Source organism: Hyla sarda, chromosome 8 (genome assembly GCF_029499605.1).
Source record: "Hyla sarda isolate aHylSar1 chromosome 8, aHylSar1.hap1, whole genome shotgun sequence".
Lineage (NCBI taxonomy): Eukaryota > Metazoa > Chordata > Amphibia > Anura > Hylidae > Hyla > Hyla sarda.
The window spans coordinates 186,763,489-186,786,250 of record NC_079196.1 but is presented as its reverse complement, the minus strand read 5'-3'; the positions used below and the strand labels follow the sequence as shown (position 1 = coordinate 186,786,250).

Sequence of the window (22,762 nt, the reverse complement as noted above, 5' to 3'; positions counted from 1 at the left end):
GATTTCCTTCAAAGTTAAAGGGGTATTCTGGCCATAGACATCTTATCCCCTATCCAAAGGATAGGGCGGCCCGCTGCTGGGACCCCCCGCGATCTCTGTTCAGCACTCGCATTCTGTGCCGGGCTGCTGCTCCAGTCTCGGAAACCTCTGTGTTTCCAGAACTTTAGACGTGATGTCACACCACACCCCCTCCATTCATGTCTATGGGAGGGGACGTGACTGCTGTAGAATGTGGGTGCTGCACGGAGATCACTGGGTCCCAGTGGCGGGCCCCCCGCGATCAGATATCTTATTCCCTATCCTTTGCATAGAGTGGCTAAGATGTCTATGGCCAGAATACCCCTTTAATCCATTTTCAGTTTAGCCTTTAAAGGGGTACTCCCACCCTAGACATCTAATCCCCTATCCAAAGGATAGGGGATAAGATGTCTGATCTCGCCGCTGGGGACCCCCGCAGTATTGCATGCGGCACCCACCTGTTTTTTGTCCGGAAGCGCTGGAGGGTCTGAGTCGCGACAGACGACTCCTCTAGGTACCACAATATAAGATGATAAATGTGTATATGGATAGAAATATATAGAGAATCGTGTTTGAGGTAAACAAAACAATAAAAACACCCCTTTTTCAACCTGTTGAAAAAGGGGTGTAGGACACCCCGAAACGCATCCAGTGTACTCCATTTGTGGATGAAAGATTTGCCAGGTCCTGAAACTTAAGGACCCAGGACGTATCCATACGCCCGTGGGAATTTCAGTCCCCGCCATGCACCGGGCGAGAACCAGACCGAGGTGACTGCTGATATCTATCAGCAGGCACCCCGCGCAAATGCCCATCAGACCCCCCCCATGTTGGCGATCGACTCCGATTCTGGGTCATTACGGGTCTATGGTGACCCAGAATATAAGGGGGATCGCGGTTGTCCAAGACACCCACGATCCCCCTGAAGGGATAGGAGTGAGGTAGCAGGGGTGCCACCCCTCCTATCCCTGATATTGGTCGTCAAGGAGCTACGACCAATAGTGGACCGGGGGGGTTAACATTCGGTTTCCCCGTTCTGCCCACCCACAATAGGCGGGGCAGAACGGGGAAACCAAAGGGGACCGACAGCAGAAGATCCACTTACCATCCGGAGGCTGCGGGCGATGTCGTGTGGCTGGCTCACTGGATCCTACGGAAGCCGGTGAGTTGCCTAGCAACATCTGGAGGGCTACAGTTTGAGACCACTATACAGTGGTCTCTAAATTGTAGCCCTTCAGATGTTGCAAAACTACAACTCCCAGCATACCCTGACAACCGTTTGCTGTGTGGGCATGCTGGGATTTGTAGTTTTGCAACAGCTGGAGGGCTGCAGTTTGAAGATCACTTTGCAGTGATCTCTAAACTGTGGCCCTCTAGGTCTTGCAAAACTACAACTCCCAGCATGCGCAAACAGCTGTCTCAGCATGCTGGGAGTTGTAGTTGCGTACCTCCAGCTGTTGCATAACTAAATCTCCCAGCATGCCCTTCGGCGATCAGTACATGCTGGGAGTTTTAGTTTTGCAACAGCTGGAGTCACACTGGTTGGAAAATACTGAGTTAGGTTATAGAACCTAACTGAAGGTTTTCCAACCAGGGTGCCCCCAGCTGTAGCAAAAGTGCAACTCCCAGCATGCACGGTCTGTAAGTACATGCTGGGAGTTGTAGTTTTGAAACAGCTGGAGGTTTGCCCCCCATGTGAATGTACAGAGTACATTCACACGGACAGGTTTACAGTGAGTTTTCTGCTTCAAGTTTGGGCTGTGGCAAATTTTTCGCCGCAGCGCAAACTCTAAAAACACTACACTAACACATAATAAAGGATAAAACACTACATATACACCCCCTTACACTGCCCCCCCCCCCAAATAAAAATGAAAAACTTATTGTACGGCAGTGTTTCCAAAAAGGAGCCTCCAGCTGTTGCAAAACAACAACTCCCAGCATTTCCGGACAGCCACTGACTGTCCAGGCATGCTGGGACTTTAGCAACAGCTGGAGGCACCCTGTTTGCGAATCACTGGCGTAGAATACCCCTATGTCCACCCCAATGCAATCCCTAATGTAGTCCTCAAATGCGCCTGGCGCTCTCTCACTTCAGAGCCCTGTGGTATATCAAGGAAACAGTTTAGGGCCACATATGGGGTATTTCCATACTCGGGAGAAATTGCACTACAGATTTTGGGGGCTTTTTCTCCTTTTACCCCTTATGAAAGGGAAGAGTTGGGGGCTGCACCAGCCTGTTAGTGTAAAAAAATAAAAAAAATTACACTTACATGCTGGGGTTGCCCCATACTTTTTATTTTCACAAGAGGTAAAAGCAAAAATAAGACCCCCAAAATTTGTAACGCCATTTCTCCGGAGTACGGAAATACCCCATATGTGGGCATAAAATGCTCTGGGGGCGCACAACAAGGCTCAGGAGTGAGAGTGCACCATGTACATTTGAGGCCTAAATTGGTGATTTGTACAGGGGTGGCTGATTTTACAGCAGTTATGACATAAACACAAAAAAAGAAATATCCACATGTGACACCATTTTGGAAACTACACCCCTCACGGAACGTAACAAGGGGTTTAGCGAGCCATAACACCCTACAGGTGTTTGAAGAATTTTCATTGAAGTTGGATGTGAAAATGAAAAAAAAACATTTTCACTAAAATGCTGGTGTTACCCTAAATTTTTCATTTTCACAAGGAAAAATAGAAGAAATGGGGTTACAAATTTTGGGGGGCTTTTTTCCTAAGAAAATACCCCATATGTGGATGGAAAGTGCTCTGCGGGTGCACTACAATGCTCAGAAGAGAAGGCGCGCCTTTGGGATTTTGAAGAGAAAATGTGTCCGGAATTGAAGGCCACGTGTGTTTACAAAGCCCCCATAGTGCCAGAACAATGGACTCCCCCACATGTGACTCCATTTTGGAAACTACCCCCCTCACGTAATGTAATAAGGGGTGCAGTGAGCATTTACCCCTCACAGGTGTCTGGCAGATTTTTGGAGCAGTGGTCCATGGAAATGAAAAATTGAATTTTTTATTTGCACAGCCCACTGTTCCAAAGATCTGTCAAACACCAGTTCACTTCAAAACTGAACTAGTCACTGATAAATTCAGATTTAGAAAATTTTGTGAAAAATTTTAAAATTGCTGCTGAACTTTGAAGCCCTCTGATGTCTTCAAAAAGTAAAAACATGTCAACTTTATGATGACAATATAAAGTAGACATATTGTATTTGTGAATCAATATATAATTTATTTGGAATGTCTATTTTCCTTACAAGCAGAGAGCTTCAAAGTTATAAAAATGCAAAATTGTAAATTTTGTCATCAAGTTTTGGAATTTTTCACCAAGAAATGATGCAAGTATGGACAAAAATTTACCACTAGCATGAAGTAGAATATGTCACGAAAAAATCTCGGAATCAGAATGAAAAGTAAAAGCATCCCAGAGTTATTAATGCTTAAAGTGACAGTGGTCAGATGTGCAAAAAATGGCCAGGTTCTTAAGGTGAAAATGGGCTGGGTCCTTAAGGGGTTTAAAAAAAAAAAAAATCTAACAACAATATTAACATTAATACCTTGTGAATCTGGTGCCCTGCGTCAATAGCAGCAATGGCACTGTCCGCAGCATGTGTCAGAACTCCTTCAAGGCGGAGCCTGATGACTTTACATCAGGACGTGACGTTGACCTCTGCACACCTCCATCCTCTCCTAGACCACATCCAACTTCTCCGGGACCTCCTCCGCCAGCCTCCATCCTCTCCTGGACCGCTTGTCAGCTACTGGACTGCCTCCAACTTCTCATGGACCGCCTCCACCATCCTTCAACCGCTCCTGGACTGCCTCTGACTTTTTTATTTTATCTCCGCCCGCCTCCAAGTAACCAGAGCAATGAATATATTTGCTGGGCCGCATGTTTGACACCCATGGTTTACACAATGTATGTTGAAACTCATAAATATGGTGGTTTTATATGCAAAATGAGCCTCAAATTAAATTTTCTAATGCTTTTTGGAGCATTTGTACATTTTTGTTTTACAGAAAAGTTTTGTTGGGGTTTCTTTCAGCCTATTTGTGGGCTTTTTATACAAGTTTTATGTAAGGTAAACCTCACACTAAGAACAGTTAATGTTGATAAATTTTTGGCTCAATTTGTTTTAACTCTGCCATCATATATAAGAGACACAAAAGATGCAGTGGTCAAATTACAGGAGATCAGGTTCCCTCAAGGTACATTGACTGCAAGTTGGGATTTAATTTTCAGTTAAAAGGCACCGCTATGGGCACCCCTGTGCACCAAATTATGAAAACCTCTTTCTTGGGTAGAGGGAAGATACTATTGTTTTTTCAGACCAACATTCACAGAACACATCGCATGTTTTATTTTGGGGGAGACTTATTGATGATGTTTTAATGTTTTGGGATGTCACTAAAGTCTAATTCCCATCATTTGTTAAGGTACTCAATTCTAACACTGTAGGCATGCACTTCACTTCAAAAATTCAAGAATTTAGTTAACATTTTTTGGATTTGACTATAACTTTGGATCACTCAGGTCACGTACATACTGACATCTTCCGTAAACCTACTTTGACAAATAGTTTTCTTAATTGGCACAGCTTTCACCTGAAACCACTAAAATGAGTTATACCAACCAGCTAATACTTAAGGGCCAAAGGAAACTGCTCAGATGAAGTTAATTTTCAGAGGGAAAGTGATCTCCGGTATAGACTGTTGTCAGCACGGCGCTATCCCAACAAGGTTTTACACAAAACGTATGCCAGAGCTAGGGCTACTTCGAGACAAGAATTGCTCATGGATAACCTCATCCGAAAATAAAGTAATTTGTTGTATAGGTACACATTTTACACATACTGATTGGCCTTTATTGAGATCTTACAGATGTCATCACTTAGGGTGCGTTCACACGCTCTCTGTTTTTGCGGGTTTTCCGCAGCATATTAGAAAGGGGCGGGCTCTTCTGGGCTGTCCATAGCAGATTGTCCGCGGCAGAATTTACGCTGCGGAAAATCCGCCGCAAGCCCCATTGAAGTCAGTAGGGACTGCGGTGGATTTTCCGCAGTGTAAATTCCGCCACGGACAATCTGCTATGGAGAGCCGAGAAGAGCCCGCCCCTTTCAAATACGCTGCGGAAAACCCGCAAAAACAGAGAGCGTGTGAACGCACCCTAAATCACCGTCAATCACTTATCGTCGTGGGAAGAATCTCCATGAACAATTGGTTCATAGTTTTTTATCAGAAGGGGTCTTCTATCACATGGCTGTAGTCCCTTATTAAGGGATCCTATGCATGTGGCCGATGTACTTTCTGCAAATACATCCTTTTTTGGTGAAAAATCCCAAAATTTAATGAAAATTTAGAAAATTTTGCATTTTTCTAACTTTGAAGCTCTCTGCTTGTAAGGAAAATGGATATTTCCAATACATGTTATTTTAATTCACAAATACAATATGTCTACTTTATGTTGGCATAAAAAAATTGACATATTTTTGCTTTTTGAAAAATTAGAGGGCTTCAAAGTAGAGCAGCAATTTTCAAAAATGTCATGAAAATTGCTAAATCTGAAGGGACAGATGTTACAGAACTACAACTCCCAGCATGCCTGGGCAGTCTAGGCATGCTGAGAGTTGTAGTTTGGCAACATCTGGAGGGCTACCGTTTGGACATCAATATAACAGTGGTCTCCAAACTGTGACCCTCAAGATGTTGCAAAACTACAACTCCCAGCATGCCCAGACAGTCTTTGGCTGTCTGGTCATGCTGGGAGTTGCAGTTTGGCCTTCCTAGTGGTTGTCACAGTAAAGATCACTTTACTTTCACTTTCAATTCCCCCCTCCCCCACAGTAGCTTCCCTACCTGACCCAGGATCCAGCAGTCTCCAGCAACGATTGGGGTCTCCAGGCATCTTCTCCTGCAGGTACCGACCTCCATCTTCTTCCCATGTTCCCCTCGACATCCAGGGGTGGCCAGAACAGGGGGGTTGCCATGGCAACCCACTGTCCTGCTATGCCATTGGTCAGAATCAATTCTGACCAATGGCAGGGGATAGGAGGAAATCGCAGCATTGCGACTTCACTCCTACCCTGCAGGATGCTGGGGCCTGTCACTGACAGGTCAGATCATCACAATTTTCTGGGTGATCGGGTCACCAGAGACCCAATCAGCCCGGAATAGGAGAAAATCGCATGTCTGAATTGACATGCGATTTTCTGCGGTCGCCGACATGGGGGGGGTCCCGGGACCCCCCTCGGCATTTGCACGGCATGCCTGCTGAAGGATTTCAGCAGGAATGCCGTTCTGATCTCTGCCCGGCACGCGGCAGAGACCGGAGAAACACCAGGACGTTCTGGAACGTCCTTGGTCCTTAAAGCCCAGGGTGCGGGGACGTTCCAGAACGTCCTTGGTCCTTAACTGGTTAATATAATGTTCTAATAGGACAACATTTTTCATGTTATATAGCAATAAGATGAATGAGAGATAATGGTTAATATAATCTACTCTATTATTATCCATTAAGAATCATAAAGAATGTCATGGAATAATATGTGTTACTTGTGAGATCTCATCAGATTGATATGGGGATATTAGCTGCATTGATTATTTTTCCCAGATGCAAGTCACAACTTTGCATGGATATCTATAATACGGTAGTAAGAATCCCCTACAGTGGTACCTCCGAGATAATTAAACAGGCATATGTTCATATCCTATCGATAATGGCGCTTGTGCATACTGAGTAATCAGTAAATAAACTAAATCTGTGCGCACGGCAGTCTGGCACAGCTATAGACACATTCGCAGCGTCTGATGCCCAACAAGTCATCGGGGACGCGTGCACAGTAGAGGTTTTACTCTGACCGGGGTTCTTTCTTCTCGCACAGCGACTGCTGCGGGCATGACTGCCAATCGGGTCTCAGATTGGGACGAGTTGGAACCTGATTGGCTGTTGTACTTGTCAAGAAAGGATGAAGTGCATCCTGGGAAAAATTGATTGGAGCAGTTTACTAGTAGGGGATGGGTAAATCTACTTGTCAATCTGATTTTGACCAATGAAACCTATAGGATTTGTACAGACCTCACCTGATTGCATAGAGGAAATAGTGACATCATATTGGGAGGTTTTAAAACCCCTTGTTAGGCTCGTATCCACGCCATTACCCCACTTGTCCTTGAGAAAGCCACAGCAGTGGTTAAACGTTGGGCAGGATAATGGGGTAGATTTTAAAATCACTCACTATTCATAAGTAACTGAGACAATTGTGGACTGCAGTCGCACTGTCCGATGCACTACTCCCAGTGAGGCGACAGTTCTTCCTCTATATAGAAAATATAGCATACCAATTGAGTAGTGAGTCAAGTTTTTAATCCCTTCTTTTTGAGGCACAAAACAAAGTTATGTATTAATATATTAGTGGATGGGAAATCTAGCGGCAGCCCGCTCAGCGTTTTGAACATTTATTGTAATAACACCAGGTTCAGGCAGCCGTGGATGTGACATCACGCCACACCCCCTCCATTCATGGCTATGGGAGGGGGCATGACAGCTGTAGTCACTCGTCACACCCCCTCCCATAGGCATGAATGGAGGGGGTGTGGCGTGACTTGATGACCACGGTCACCCAAACCCAGCATAATTTGAACATAATTGTTCATCATGACACCATGGTGCTGGCTGGAGATTAGGGGAGTCCCAGCGGCTGCCCCCCCCCCCCCCCCCCCCCCCCACAATCCAACATTATATCCCCTATCCTTTGGTTAGGGGATAAGATATCTAGGGATGGAGTACCCCTTTAAAGGCATGGGATGTTGCTAGGCATCACATTATAATGGTGGGAGTCTGATATCTGGAAATATTAACCCTTTAACAGCTGATACTGTGCTTTACTACAAAAAAAATTGCACTGGTTACCAACACTTTTCCTCTCCCATCCCTCACTCTCCCTGATCCCTGCCTGAGCTGCACCTTATTTCTCCAGAGCATATACTAGATCTCTATGTTCGCACGGGAATATTTCTGAGTGGAAAATCTCCGCACGGACATTCCCCGGACAGCAGAGCGCCGGCAGAGCATGCCGGCACTAGGACCACCCTGAAATGCGCCGTCTCATGAACGGCAATGCATTGCTGTGCGTAGTCCACAGAAAGAATAGACATGCCTATTCTTTCTGTGTACACCAGAATTTGAATTTCCGTGGCCAGATGTTTCCGACATGGAAATACTGCTATGTGAACAGTGCAGCAGAATCCCATTGAAATCAAATCAATCTCCCTGAATGGAATGGAATTTCAATGCGGAATTCTACACGGATATTCTGGCGTGTGAGCATAACCTAAGGATGTGACCTTACCTTGTGTTTTATGGTAACACATCATGATCAGTGAGCGCAGTATACTACATTCCGTACTGCAAAAAAATATGGAAAGACAGCAGATCGCTCATGACAACACTGCGGCCTTGCTTTTCTTCCGTGTTCCTTTCATTGTATTGTGTTTTCTTAGCATTATAGAACAGGACACTGAAATGTAAACACGACATAACAATACAGCAATTCATTAGGTAAAGACATGTAAAGTAGTTATTTGCTTCCCAAAAGCCAGACCAGTGATCACACATTTATGGAATATGGATATGCCATAAATGTTATTCATTGGAAAGCTTCTTAAACTTGCCAAAAAAAATCATATATTTGTTAAAGGATCGACCATTTATCACTTGTTTTTGTTGATTTGGAGGCCATCCTCTAACATCTGCCATTGGTTGAAACAGGAAATGCATAGGTTGGATATCAAATCATCCAATACTGTTGGTTCTCTGCAGCGTCTTACTTGAGTGGGCATACTCAGGGCTGTAGCTCTGATGAGGCGAGTGAGGCGATCACCTCAGGTGCGCTGGTGCAAGGGGGTCCAGCACACATTACATTGAGGTATTGATTCCCAAACAGGGTGCCAGGACACTCTGGTGGGAAATATGGCACTAACATTTTTTTTTTTTCTCCCCAGGTCGGTGCACTGGCGGGAGGGAAATCTGTGTGCAGTGCCGGGACGGGTGATGCTGTATCCTCCCTCTCCTGTGGAGCAGCTCTGGATTCTCCCTGGTCCCTCAGCAAAATTATGTGGATGGAGGTAAGGAGCAGGGGCAGCGCTGACAGAGGCCTAATCAGCTTCAGGTAGTGCACCCCCACCCTTCTTTCACTCCTCTACACCTCCCTATCGCCCCTTCTAACCTCTCTGTAACCCCTGGACACCCTTCTGTCACCCCTCTACACCCTTCTGTCACCACTCTGTCACTCCTGTACACCACATGGTTACCCCGTACACCCCTCTGTCACCCCTGTATGCCCCTCTATCACCCATGTACACCCCTCTACACCCCTGTCTCCCTTGTACACCCCTCTGTCACTGTGTGGTGTAAGGCTTGAAGCATTGTGTGTGGGGAAGGCTGGAGGAATATGGGTAAGGCAGGAGGCATTGTGGGTGCTTGTGTAGAGGGGACTGGAGGCATTTGAGTGAGGCTGGAAACATTGGGGGAGATTTATCAAAACTTGTGCAGAGGAAAAGTTGCCCAGTTGCCCATACAGTAGCAACCAATCAGAGTTCTTATTTCATTTTGCAAAGGCCTTGTTAAAAAATTAAAGAAGCAATCTGATTGGTTGCTATGGGCAACTGGCCAACTTCTCCTCTGCACAGGTTTTAATAAATCTCCTGTGTGCGTTGTAAGAAGGCTGGTGGCATTGTGTTTGGAGGAGGCTGGAGTCAAAAGGGGAAAAGGGAAAAAGGGGAGGATAATGCTGGAAAAGTGCTGAGCCTAATACTAATATGTTTGTGTTGCAGGTTCCATGATGTCCTGTGCCAGATGGGGAAGAAAAAAAAAAGAGAATGACTGATTATTTGGGAAGGGTCTCCCGCTAATGTTTTTTATTTTATTTTTTTACAAGGGGTGCCCCAAGCCAAAATGTGTGTGTGTGTGGGGGGGGGGGCACAATTTTCTGTTCTCACCTCAGGAGCAAAAAGAGCTAGCTACAGCTCTGGGCATACTTATGATGGTTTTAGGAGAAACAGCCATCATTCTGCCATTATGCAATGTGTAAAGCTGTTTATTTAGCCATGCTTTTGGTAGAAATCTATATGATCCTTAACTGATGACATCATTTGAAAACGATTTGGGCAAAATAGCTTCCTTTAGGAAGAAAAAAAGGTTGTAGGTGGTTTCCCTGTTTGGTGGAGTCAGGGTGGTGCAAGGTGTAGGGGCAGATGGTGTAGTTGCCCAGGGGTAGAAAATATTAACCCCTCAATGTTCGTGATGCCAGGGTGTTGTTTTAACCGAGAACCACCCGAACGGTAGCACCGCTAGCCCTAGTTAAGCAGGGCAAATAAGAGTCCAGGGCCAGGTCAGGGTTAACGGTAGCTTTACTGAGGTAGACAGATGGTACAGTCTTTACAACTAGACCAGGATCCCAGAGAGGTGACCAGTGACACAAGGGACCTCGCAGCTTGCTGGGACTTGCAATGACTTTGACAGACTTTAGCGCAGCCACGCTGACTATAATAGACTTGACTTGACTGAAGATAGTAATAGCAGACAGAGATGACTTGACTTACTGACTTGTGGCTGTATTAGGCTTGAGGCCTCCAGATGTGCTGGACACCGGCTCTGAGACGTCTGGACTGGATTTGACTTCAGGATCTAAGAGCAATGAATGATCAAAGAGCAAAGAGAGAGAGATTGTAGTACCCCCCCCCCCCCCCTCTTATAAAGGGGGGCTGAGTAAGGAGCCCATAGGCTAACTGTGGGCCATCTGGTCACCTGGTGCTATGACAACCATTATCATGTGACTAATAACCATGTGACCATACCAAAGGGCCTTTACACTTTATGGGGGTACACTGCAGGTGAGCCCTGAGGACGTGCAGGGACTCAAGCTGATAGGACTGTAGGATGATATCCTGTACTGGGACATCACACCTGTAATTCAGTGCTTTACAATATACTGACTACAGTAACCCCCCGACCTACGATGGCCCAGACATATGATAAAATCGACATACGATGGCCTCTCAGAGGCCATTGCATGTCGATGTCAGCATCGACATACGATGCTTTTATATGTCGGGGCCATCGCATTAACTGCTATCCGACAGTGCAAAATGCTTAAGCTGCTGTCGGATAGCAGTGTAATGTGCCCCAGCAGGTTCACTTACCTATTCCCGCTGCTCCGGGTCCACTTCGCGATCCTCCGGTGTCTTGTGCATCTTCTCCAGGGTCCGGGCCTTGCTTTCCGGCGTCGTTATTACGTCACTACGCACGCCGCGCCAGCGCAGCAGCGTAATAACGTCACCAGAAAGCGAGGCCCGGACCCTGCAGAAGATGCGCAAGACACCGGAGGATCACGAAGAAGACACCGGAGCAGCGGGACAGCATCGGGAGCCCCTGGGATAGCATCGGGAGCGGTGAGGACCTGGTCCGGAGCGACCGGGACAGGTGAGTACAGCTTCCCCCCGTGTGATGTCATGCCCCGCCCCCTAAATGCAAGTCTATGGGAGGGGGCGGGACCCCCACGATCATACATCTTATCCCCTATCCTTTGGATAGGGGATAAGATGTATTAGGGATGGAGTACCCCTATAAATGATAAAAAAATAAACTATTGCTGCTTCTATTTATTGAAGCATTCTAACATTTCAAAAGTTGCTGCACAGTACTGTATATACTATATGTTTGTTGTGTATATTTATGATGACATCTAGTGGCTGAATCAGCTACTGTAACTACTCCTGCCCTCCTCAATCCATCTCAATTAAAAAGTTTGGTCCCTATTGGCTTCTGTCCCAATGCTGATAAGATACATTTCAAATTCTATTTACATTACGAATAAAAGGAATTTATCAGTTAGAACCTGACTCCTTTATCTCATTACGAGTTAGTTACGGTTTAGTGCTATTCACAATAATGTTCAAATAAAACTACAGTTTTTTTAAATTAAATGGATTATCCAGGATTAGAAACACATAGTCATTTTTTTCATTCCAAAAATGGCCCCACCCCTGCCCTCAGGTAGTGTGCGGTATTACAGCTCGGCTCCCTTTATTTTAATAGAACTGAGCTGCAATACCACAAGTGGCGCTGTTTCTGAAAGACATCAGCTATGCTCTGCTAATTCTGGATACACACTTCAATAACCTAGTTTTTATTGTATGTTGAAGCACATACATATTATGTATTTATTCATTATTTTATAATGAACTCGCTTTCTAGAGTTGTTGTTTATAAAAAAAAAAAATGTATGTGTTATTTTAACCCTTTCCCGACCCATGATGTAGCGGTATGTCACGTTTCCAGTGAGGGGAATATGGGGGGGCCGTGCGTTGGGTCTGTGTCCTAACTGGCAGATGCCCACTGCCATCAGTAGCTGACATCTGCCGGTAATGACGGGCATCAGACACTCCAGTTAAATACCGTGATCAATAGCAATCATGGCATTTTATCCTTACAAAGGAACTCCGCCCCTAGACATCTTATCCCCTATCCAGCAGCACCCAGCATTCTGAAATTGTTTATGGGTCTAGGCGGCCATGATCGTCACCCTTGTGACATCACGCCCGCTTGTGACATCACGATCACGGCTGCCCAAACCCATCGTTCTGAGAATAACTTTCAGAACGTTGGGTGCTGCACGGAGATCGAGGGGGGTCAGACATATTATCCCCTAGCCTTTGGATGGGGGATAAGATGTCTAGTAGTGGAGTACCCCTTTAAATGCTGGTAATCCCTGATGTCTAGGGGACCCATCACCACCCTGCAATGTTATCGGAGGAGGGACGATGGGTTGCTGGGGAAGCCCTGGCCTTATCTGTGTTCCTTGCTCTGTGAATGTTGAGTCCTTTATGAATCTATCAGAACTACACAAAGTGGTACCGTTAAAAATTACAGCTCATGGCGCAAAAAAATATTCCAAACTTGTTTCAATTTTGCCCTGCATATCATTTTTTCTGGCTTTATGACACATTATATGATAAAATATAGTGCACCAATAAAATGTTGGCAACTTTGTTAGTGGAAAAAAAAAAGGTTAGGGGTCTTAGGTAGTGAGAGGGAAAAAACACATCAGCCACAAATCAAAATTCGCAGGTCATGAGACGGTTAATGCATCACAGACTATTGACAGGTGTCACCCTCTTTTCAGCATTTTTTTAATTAATGTATACTCCTGACATGACCTGACAAAATGTCTAGTTTGTATGGCATTTTACTTATTTATTATTTCATGTACCGTATATACTCGAGCATAAGACGAGTTTTTCAGCTTAGCTGTGAGGGCATAGCTTTGAGGGGATGGTCCGGGACGTCCATCTTTGGCCATCTATGCTGCAGGGACCGTCCGATGGGGAGGGTTAGTCGTATCGGGCTGTCAATCTTCACCGGCAGGCCCTCTTTTCCGCTCCGGACCAGCCCCTGCAGCAAAGATGGCCAAAGATGGACGGCCCGGACCAGTTCACCCTTCCTTCCCACGAGAAACTGGGGAGGTGAGTAGAAAACAAAAGGGGGGTCTGGATGATGACGAAGGCCGCAGTGGTCTTCAACCTGCGGACCTCTAGATGTTTGAAAACTACAACTCCCAGCATGCCCGGACAGCCGATGGCTGTCCGGGCATGCTGGGAGTTGTAGTTTTGCAACATCTGGAGGTCCGCAGGTTGAAGACCATTGAAAGGGATTGACAGGCAGTGATGATGAAGGGGGGGGGATGATGGCAAGGGGGATGATGACGAGGGTGATTGATGATGACGGTGATAATGACAGGGTGATGATGACAGGGTGATAATGACAGGGTGATGATGACGAGGGTGATTGATGATGACGGTGATGATGACGGAGGTGTTAATGACAGGGGTCTGGATGATGACAGGGGGGGATAATGTATTTCCCACCCTAGGCTTATAGTCGAGTCAATAACTTTTCCTAGGTTTTTGGGGTGAAATTAGGGGCCTCGGCTTATATTCGGAACGGCTAATACTCGAGTATATACGGTAATAATAAATTGTCCTATCTCTTCGAATGAATCCAGAAATCTGTGACTATTCATATGAGCAATTTTTGACATTTAGGGTCTTTAATCCTGTAAGTTCTGCCACAGCTCTATGCTCTCCAGTTTTTGGAATAAGAGGTCTATAACGTGTGTCAGCTACACTTGTTCCCAGAGAGTGAGTGCCGGTATCTTAAGTAAATTTACCAACGTTTCTTGGCATTATTTAATCAGTTAACGTGACGTGTAAAACTGCCACTTGCTCTGCTGGTAACAAAACTATAAAAGAAGGATAGAGGGACATTTAGGTTCTTCTTTATATTCTCCACCAAGAATCCAGACAACATGAATATCCTGCTCCTTACAACGTCACTGTTCTCCATCCTGGCTCTTGGTTTTGCCGAGGAAGGAAAATCAGGGATTGGACCTAAAGCGAAGAAACACAAAGCGCCTAAAATCAAGGAGGATCATGATGTTCTTGTCCTTACAAGTTCCAACTTTGCTCGTGCCCTGAAAGAACATAAATACTTATTGGTGAAGTTCTGTAAGTACAGTCGGATAACTATATATTACAAATGTCCCTATAACTTGAGAAGTTCATGGTTGGAGCCAGTTTAACCTTCATATTAGGGATTATTGTAAGAAGAATTAATTTCCTTTCATAATGCAACTTTTGTGGCTGTTGAGAAGGAGGGAATCGATGGTAAGTATACAGAATACAGACTGCTCTAAAGAGTACCTGTATCCTGCTGATGATACAGCTGGGGGAATCACATATAACAAAAATAAGAATTCTTTCTTTGGCACACACAGATTCTGCAGCGCTGTACACTGTACACTCTAATGTGTCCCTTTCTCCATTGAGGAGAATAAAAAAGAAAAATGTTTCTTTTTGTTTTTTGTCTTCTAAAAACAGCCACTGTCTTGTCTATGGGCTGTTATTGGTTGCTTCCGGATACTGTAATGTGAATACACCCTAAGGGTACATTTACACATACAAGATCTGCTGCATATTTTTGCAGCAATTTATGTGCAGCTGATTTTGCTATCCATTGTGGTTAATGGGTAGCAAAATCAGCTGCACAAAATATGCACCTGTACCTGTGAACATACCCTAAGGGTCTATTGACAAATCCTGAGCCTCAATCCTGCAGCATACACCATAAGGGTACGTTCACACGAGCGGACCCACAGCGTATTTTACACTGCAGATCCACCGCTGAAGGACCCCTGCATGGTAGCTTTACATGTGCCTGCTCGGATCGGCAATACGCGGCTACGAGCAGACACACTGCGATGTGCTAGTCGCAGCGCGCATGCACAGTATACTCGCACATCACGACAGCTCTCGGCCTAGCTCATGGAGCAGGGGGAGCGGCCACAATGTGTGCGAGTACACTATGTATGCTCGGCAACTCGCACATCGCAGTGTGTCTGCTCGTATCGGCATATTGCCGCTCCAAGCAGGCACATGTAAAGCCACCATGCAGCGGTCCTTCAGCGGCGGATCTGCAGCATAAAACATGCTGTGGGTCCGCTCGTGTGAAGGGTGTACTCACATCTACAATATCTTGCGCATTTTGGATGCGCAAGATTTGAAGCTGCAGATTTTATGCCAACTAAATGACTAAACACATGTTCAAATCTGCAGCTTTAAATCCTGTACATCAAATATGCACAGGATACTGTACATTTGAATACACCCTAAAGGATTATTTTGTCTCTAAAATATATGTGCTGCTGGGGCCTTGGACGAATAGAAAAGAAAAGCTATGCTTACCGACCTCAGTCCCCCTATAGTCCCATCACAGCTCCTGTTCTTTGAGAGCACTCGAAGCAGGACCTGCTGGCTCACCCAATCACATTCTGCAGCAGTGTCCCATCTTGGACACTGATCTTTTGAGCAGGCAGACCCTTTTTCAAGGGCATATTTTAGAAGCAAGCCGGGAGTCGAATGGTTGGGGAAGGAGGGCAAAAGAAAGGCAGCTGCAGCGGGACCAGTGAGGGTAAGTAAGTATAGCCTTTTTTCTATTACTGCAAGGCTCCAGTAATGGTGATCAAAAATCCCAGAACCACACGGGGGGACCTAGTGAATGACCTGCAGAGAGCTGGGACCAAAGTAACAAAGGCTACCATTAGTAACACACTATGCCACCAGGGACTCAAATCATGCAGTGCCAGACGTGTCCCCTGCTTAAGTCAGTACATGTCCAGGCCCGTCTGAAGTTTGCTTGAGATCATTTGGATGATCCAGAAGAGGATTGGGAGAATGTCATATGGTCAGATGAAACCAAAGTAGAACTTTTGGTAAAAACTCAACTTGTCGTGTTTGGAGGAGAAAGAATGCTCAGTTGCATCCAAAGAACACCATACCTACTGTGAAGCATGGGGGTGGAAACATCATGCTTTGGGGCTGTTTTTCAGTAAAGAGACCAGGACGACTGATCCATGTAAAGGAAAGAATGAATGGGGCCATGAATCGTGAGATTTTGAGTGAAAACCTCCTTCCATCAGCAAGGGCATTGAAGATGAAATGTGGCTGGGACAGCATGACAATGATCCCAAACACATCACCCAGGCAACGAAGGAGTGGCCTCATAAGAAGCATTTCAAAGGTCCTGGAGTGGCCTAGCCAGTCTCCAGATCTCAACCCCATAGAAAACCTTTGGAGGGAGTTTAAAGTCTATGTTGTCCAGCTACAGCCCCAAAACATCACTGCTCTAGAGGAGATCTGCATGGAGGAATGGGCCAAAATACCAGCAACAGTGTGTGAAGACCTTGTGAAGACTTACAGAAAACGTTTGACCTCTGTCATTGCCAACAAAGGGTATATAACAAAGTATTGAGATGAACTTTTGTTATTGACCAAATACTTATTTTCCACCATAATTGGCAAATAAATTCTTAAAAAATCACACAATGTGATTTTATGGATTTTTTTTCTCATTCTGTCTCTCATAGTTGAGATATATAGAGTGACCAGTGTACTCGTATTTATCCAAAGAAAGAAAGAATAAATCGGCGACTCACCATTCAGTTGCTTTACGTTTCTTCTTTTATTGAAGGGACATACTCACATATACAAGACGGGGGGAGAGGACTACAAGCAGGGACGGGGGGTACTGCTCAATAGGCGACGGGATCTGTTTCTCACGGTAATCGTGCTTCTTCTAGGCCAGAAGAAGCACGATTACCGTGAGAAACGGATCCTATCGCCTATTGAGCAGTACCCCCGTCCCTGCTTGTAGTCCTCTTCCCCCGTCTTGTATATGTGAGTATGTTCCTTCAATAAAAGAAGAAACGTGAAGCAACTGAATGGTGAGTCGCCAACTTATTCTTTCTTTCTTTGGATTGTGACTTGGTTGATTCTACAAAATTCAGAGCACCACCGGTATTTGCACCTGCAGTGTTCCTACCTCCCTTGAGAATACACCCGTGGTTAGACGCACCCGCGCCGAGGCTATTTCTTCCTTTGTACTCGTATTCATATGTGGCACATACAAAATCCATTTACAATCAATGTGTTATAAAACATGATACATTGTAATCAAATCATATACACTGGTCACTCTGTATGCTTGATAAAGACTGTGCAGACGTTACATTGCTGTATATGAGGAAATAAACCTCACTGTTTTTCACTTGGAATTGGAGTGTTGTAGGATGCTTTATTTGGTATCTACTGCTGCTGCCAGTGACCTGGGCTGCGATTGGGCCCACCTGCACCCACATCACTGTGGATGCTGCTGGTTGTGCTGCTCTCCTCTGCTTGCATATAGTTGAGGTATACCGTATTTTTCGCCATATAAGACGCTCCGGCACATAAGACGCACCCAATTTTAAAGGGTGAAAATCTAGAAAAAAAAGATTCTGAACCAAATACAATGTAAAGTATAGGACAGTGATCTTCAAGCTGCGGACCTCCAGATGTTTCAAAACTACAACTCCCAGTATGCCCGGACAGCCGTTGGCTGTCCGGGCATGCCAGGAGTTGTAGTTTTGCAACATCTGGAGGTCCGCAGGTTGAAGACCATTGGTATAGGAGGTAGTACTCACGTGTCCCCGCTACTTCGGACCCGTCACCACTGCCCTGGATGTAGCCCTCTATCACTGTTGCTGTGTCCCCATTATTCCGGAACGTCTCTGCTGCCCGGTATCCTCGCTCTCCATCATCGCCATCACATCGCTACGCACCCCGCTCCTATTGGATGACGGGATGATGACGAAGGAGAGCGCTGCCATGCAGGGGATCCCGGCATGGAGCAGACACCGAGGAGGCAGGTAAGGTCCCTCCCGGTGTCCTGTAAGCTGTTTGGGATGCCACGATTTCACGGCGGCAGTCCCGAACAGCCCGACTGAGCAGCCTGGTTAGTGTCACTTTCGCTTCAGACGCGGCGGTCAGCTTTGATCGCCGCGTCTGAAGGGTTAATACAGGGCATCACCGCGGGGTCCCGGCCATTGATGGCCGCAGGGACCGCCGCGGTATTTGCCGTATAAGACGCACCAAGATTCCCCCGGCGAAAAATACGGTACCTATGATGACAATTACAGGCCTCTCTCATCTTTTTAAGTGGGAGAACTTGCACAATTGGTGTCTGACTAAATACTTTTATCCCCCACTGTATATCTCTTCTTTGGCCTTTACATTCACAGTTTAAAGACAAGGAAGAAACTTGATCCAGACTTTTATTTTATTTTATTTTTTTTGGCAACACCTTTAAATGTCCGAAAGGGATCTGTAATTCACAAATATTACGTTACGATCACTGTGATTTATATATTCATTCATTATATTCTGAGCAAATCATATTCTTCCACGTGCAGCTTATAATGCTTGCCATACAAATATTTGTCCAGGTTCATTTTACTTTACTCTTTTATTACTTGGTGTTATGATAAGATTACTGTTAACAATTATTATTGGGTTATAATGCTTTGATCTTGTTTTCTGTCTCTGTCCTAGACCTTGTGTCTGCTCATTGACTTTAGTAACTGCATGTCTGCTCAACAAATTGGCATAGTATTTATTTTTACATTTATTGTACGAGGTGATAGACACCAATTTTTTATTTTATTTTTTATAATATGACCCCTAAAGGGATAGATTAGAAGCCCCCAAGTAGAGATGAGCAAACTTACAGTAAATTCGTTTCGTCACGAACTTCTCGGCTCGGCAGTTGATGGCTTTTCCTGCATAAATTAGTTCAGCTTTCCGGTGCTCCGGTGGGCTGGAAAAGGTGGATACAGTCCTAGGAGACTCTTTCCTAGGAATGTATCCACCTTTTCCAGCCCACCGGAGCACCTGAAGGCTGAACTAATTTATGCAGGATAATTCATCAACTGCTGAGCCGAGAAGTTCGGGACGAATCAAATTTACTGTAAGTTCGCTAATCTCTACCCCTAAGCATGGATAGTGGTGAACACTAGAGATGAGCGAATTTACAGTAAATTCGATTCATCACGAACTTCTCGGCTTGGCAGTTGATGGCTTTTCCTGCGTAAATTAGTTCAGCCTTCAGGTGCTCCGGTAGGCTGGAAAAGGCGGATACATTCCTAGTAAAGAGTCTCCTAGGACTGTATCCACCTTTTCCAGCCCACCAGAGCACCAGAAAGCTGAACTAATTTATGCAGGAAAAGTCATCAACTGCCGAGCCGAGAAGTTTGTGATGAATCGAATGCCAATATGATAGGATGAAGTGAGGTGAATGATGTAGGTCTTATGATGTAGTATTAGGATACTATTGATCTACTGACCATAGTTCAGAAAAATTATCTTCTGTTCATGGGTAGTTGGATTCAGAATGTACTGCGGTCAAGTAACATCGAAGTAGCTGAACGAGTAAATAGGGAGTGATCTGACAGGAGCCGGTCTTGTTAGGATTTTAATCAACACCCCCACAATGTACAGTAATTGCAAGGTGCAGATTGGTTATCATGGCAGCCAAAGGCCTACCAAAGATTTCCATGGCTGCCATGTAAGATCCAGTACTACTGCCTGTCTTAGGAAGACAAGATTGTTGGAATGACAGTACACTGCAATACAATAGTACTGTATATGTACTGTATAAACAATTGATCCTATTTGTTAAAATCTAAACAGATTTTTTCTTTTTACATAATTGATATTGTCAGATTAAAAATGTTTACAATATTAACACCTAAAATTGTTCCTCCCACCTGAATGCCATAAACAAAAAAAATACCTAATATCAGAATTGTGTTTTTTTGCACCTTACAAACAGATTTAAAAAAAAAATAATAAAATAAAGACTTAAATACCATCAAAAGGTTACCAGTAAAAGCAAAAGCTGAGACAAAATTGTCCAAGTGGGTTCTTTTTCATTTCAATCCACAAATAGATATATTATTGTTTTGCTATACATTATATGGTAAAATAAAGGGTACCAAAAAAAAAAAAAAAAAAAAACACAACTTGTCAAACAGTACAAAAAATCCACCATACAATTTAATGAAAAATAAAAACATTGTGAATCTTAGGCATAAATAATAATAATGTAAATAACAAGTGAAAAAGCGAAAATTGCTATTCCAGAACAGCTTTTTTTCCCCAGAATTCTGCATTATTCTCTGAACAAGTGCAGCAAGTACACACTGTTTGCCACATACATAGTAAGGGTCCAGGTTTGTGCGGTAGACCCCCCAAGTGGACAGCCCAGTTGAAATGTCACTTTGCAGGGAATAGGATTCAGATAAGACAAATTCCACCTCTTAGACAGTCGCCGTCCCAACCATCTCAGATATTAACCCTGGTGTAGGACACTGCACCCAGATACACAAGCAATAGTAATTCTGCCAGCATAGGAGTAAAAACTTTGGGGGAGATTTATCAAAACCTGTATGCAGTCTTAATCCTGGCTATGATACCCATGTGAAGGCTGGGAGTCAAGGGTTCGAGAGGTTTCCTTAGGTTTTCCCTGTTCCCTGCAAAAGGTGTAGAGAGTAGTGTAAAGTAATGGCAGGCACAAGGCAGTGCAGGCATATCGGCAGACAGACAACACTTTTCCAATAAAAAGGGATAACAAGAGGTAATAGTTGAAAGGCACTGCACATAATCCAACTGTTACGCCCGGCGCTCCGGCCAGACACGCTGGCCATGAGCGCTCCCCTGCCAGTGGGGCTGGGATAACACATCACAGAACAAGCCCGCATGCGAATCTCAGCCCGTCACTCACCTCTCTTCCGTGCTCTCGCAGTCCTGGCGCACGTGTCCCGCCTCCTAGGGTGCGCGCGCACCGCAGCTGTGAGATTTAAAGGGCAAGTGCTCCCATAATTATCACCTTCATCTGCACCTTTGTTATAAGTTTCTGCACTTCCTCCCACTCACTGCCAGATCTTTGTTTGCATTGTGCCTTAGAGAAAGCAATTCTGTGTCTTGCCTTGCCATGTTCCTGATACATCTGTTCCGTGACCTGACCTTGCTCCTGTGCCGCCTGCCTATAGACCTCCTGCTTCGTTCCTGACTACACACCTATGCCACCTGCCCTGACCTTCAGTTATCCTGACCACGACTTATTCCTCCTGTGCCTCGTATCTCCTCAGCCGCCTGTGTGGTCGAGTCGTGCCTGGGTGCCTCCTGCCGCTGCAAACCCATCCTGCTTTGGGGCAGGCTCTGGTGAAAACCAGCGGCACCTTAGACTCTGCTCCCTGGCATGGCCTACATCATCTACCACACAGGTCCTGCGGGTCCACTACTACCGTGTGTGTTACAGCCTACTGCCGTGAGTCTTACGCCAACGTTCAATAAATGTACCAGATTGCAGCTTAGTATGCAAGAGCAGGGGGACACCCTCAATTTGATTAGATATGGGGGTCTCTAAGTTCCTCTGCAGTTTAGACTCCAAAGAGCTACATGTACTCCCAGTCCCAATTCTTTTTCTTCCCCAAAAAGGGTGCAAGTCGCTCACCGGTTTGCCCTTTTTTTTTTATTATTTTCTCAAAAACTCCTGATTCTTATAATTAACCAGATACAATTCCCAACTGTGGGATCTAGGCTGGTGATTGTGGCCACTTTTGCTGACCAAATAGATTTGATGCACTTACAGATTTTGGAATGCAAGGCATTTGTCCAGACCTATCCTTGCAGACTAGACAAATGTAGTCCTCTTGACACTGGCTTTCATGGTACTTAAATATTATTATAAAACACCCTTTGGACAGGACTGGTAATCTTGGCTATCAGCAATATTGGCTGGGCTGAGGCACCCGTGATCCATGCTCTAGACCAGTGTTTACCAACCAGTGTGCCTGCAGCTGTTGCAAAACTACAACTCCTAGCATGCCCGGACAGCCATTGGCTGGCAGCACAGTGGTTGGAAAACATTGCTTTAGACTACTAACTACATTCAACTACTCTGCTCACAGACTACCTCTAAGCTAAACTATTTATCTCCACTAAAGGGGGACTAATTGACTGAGCAGGGTCCTCTCATGATAAGGATTTTGTCCAATGTTTAAAGGCGTACTCCGGGATGTAAAATTTTGTTTCAGACTGCTGACAGTAAAAGAAAAGGGATACATACCTGTCGCCGCTCCCCCGGTGCCTCCGATAACCTGCGGCAGTTTGAAATTTTTTACCTCGGCACCAGGAAGAAGACCAGTGCCAGGGCCGAAAACATCACACAGATGCTCAGTCTATCGCTGGCCAAAGCAGGACTTCGCTGCAACTGGTAATTGGCTGAGAGCAGTAT

General features: G+C 45.1%; 1 protein-coding gene across 1 annotated transcript in view; it reads left to right on the top strand.

Annotated features, from left to right (window-relative positions):
• Nucleotides 1-14,399: 14,399 nt before the first annotated feature.
• The window catches only part of LOC130285314 (protein disulfide-isomerase-like protein of the testis), a 44,217-nt gene continuing 35,854 nt past the window's right edge, over nucleotides 14,400-22,762 (top strand). Inside the window, exon 1 of the mRNA XM_056536670.1 lies at nucleotides 14,400-14,598. Coding sequence (XP_056392645.1) covers nucleotides 14,400-14,598 — 199 coding nt within the window. The remainder of the gene's footprint in view (nucleotides 14,599-22,762) is intronic.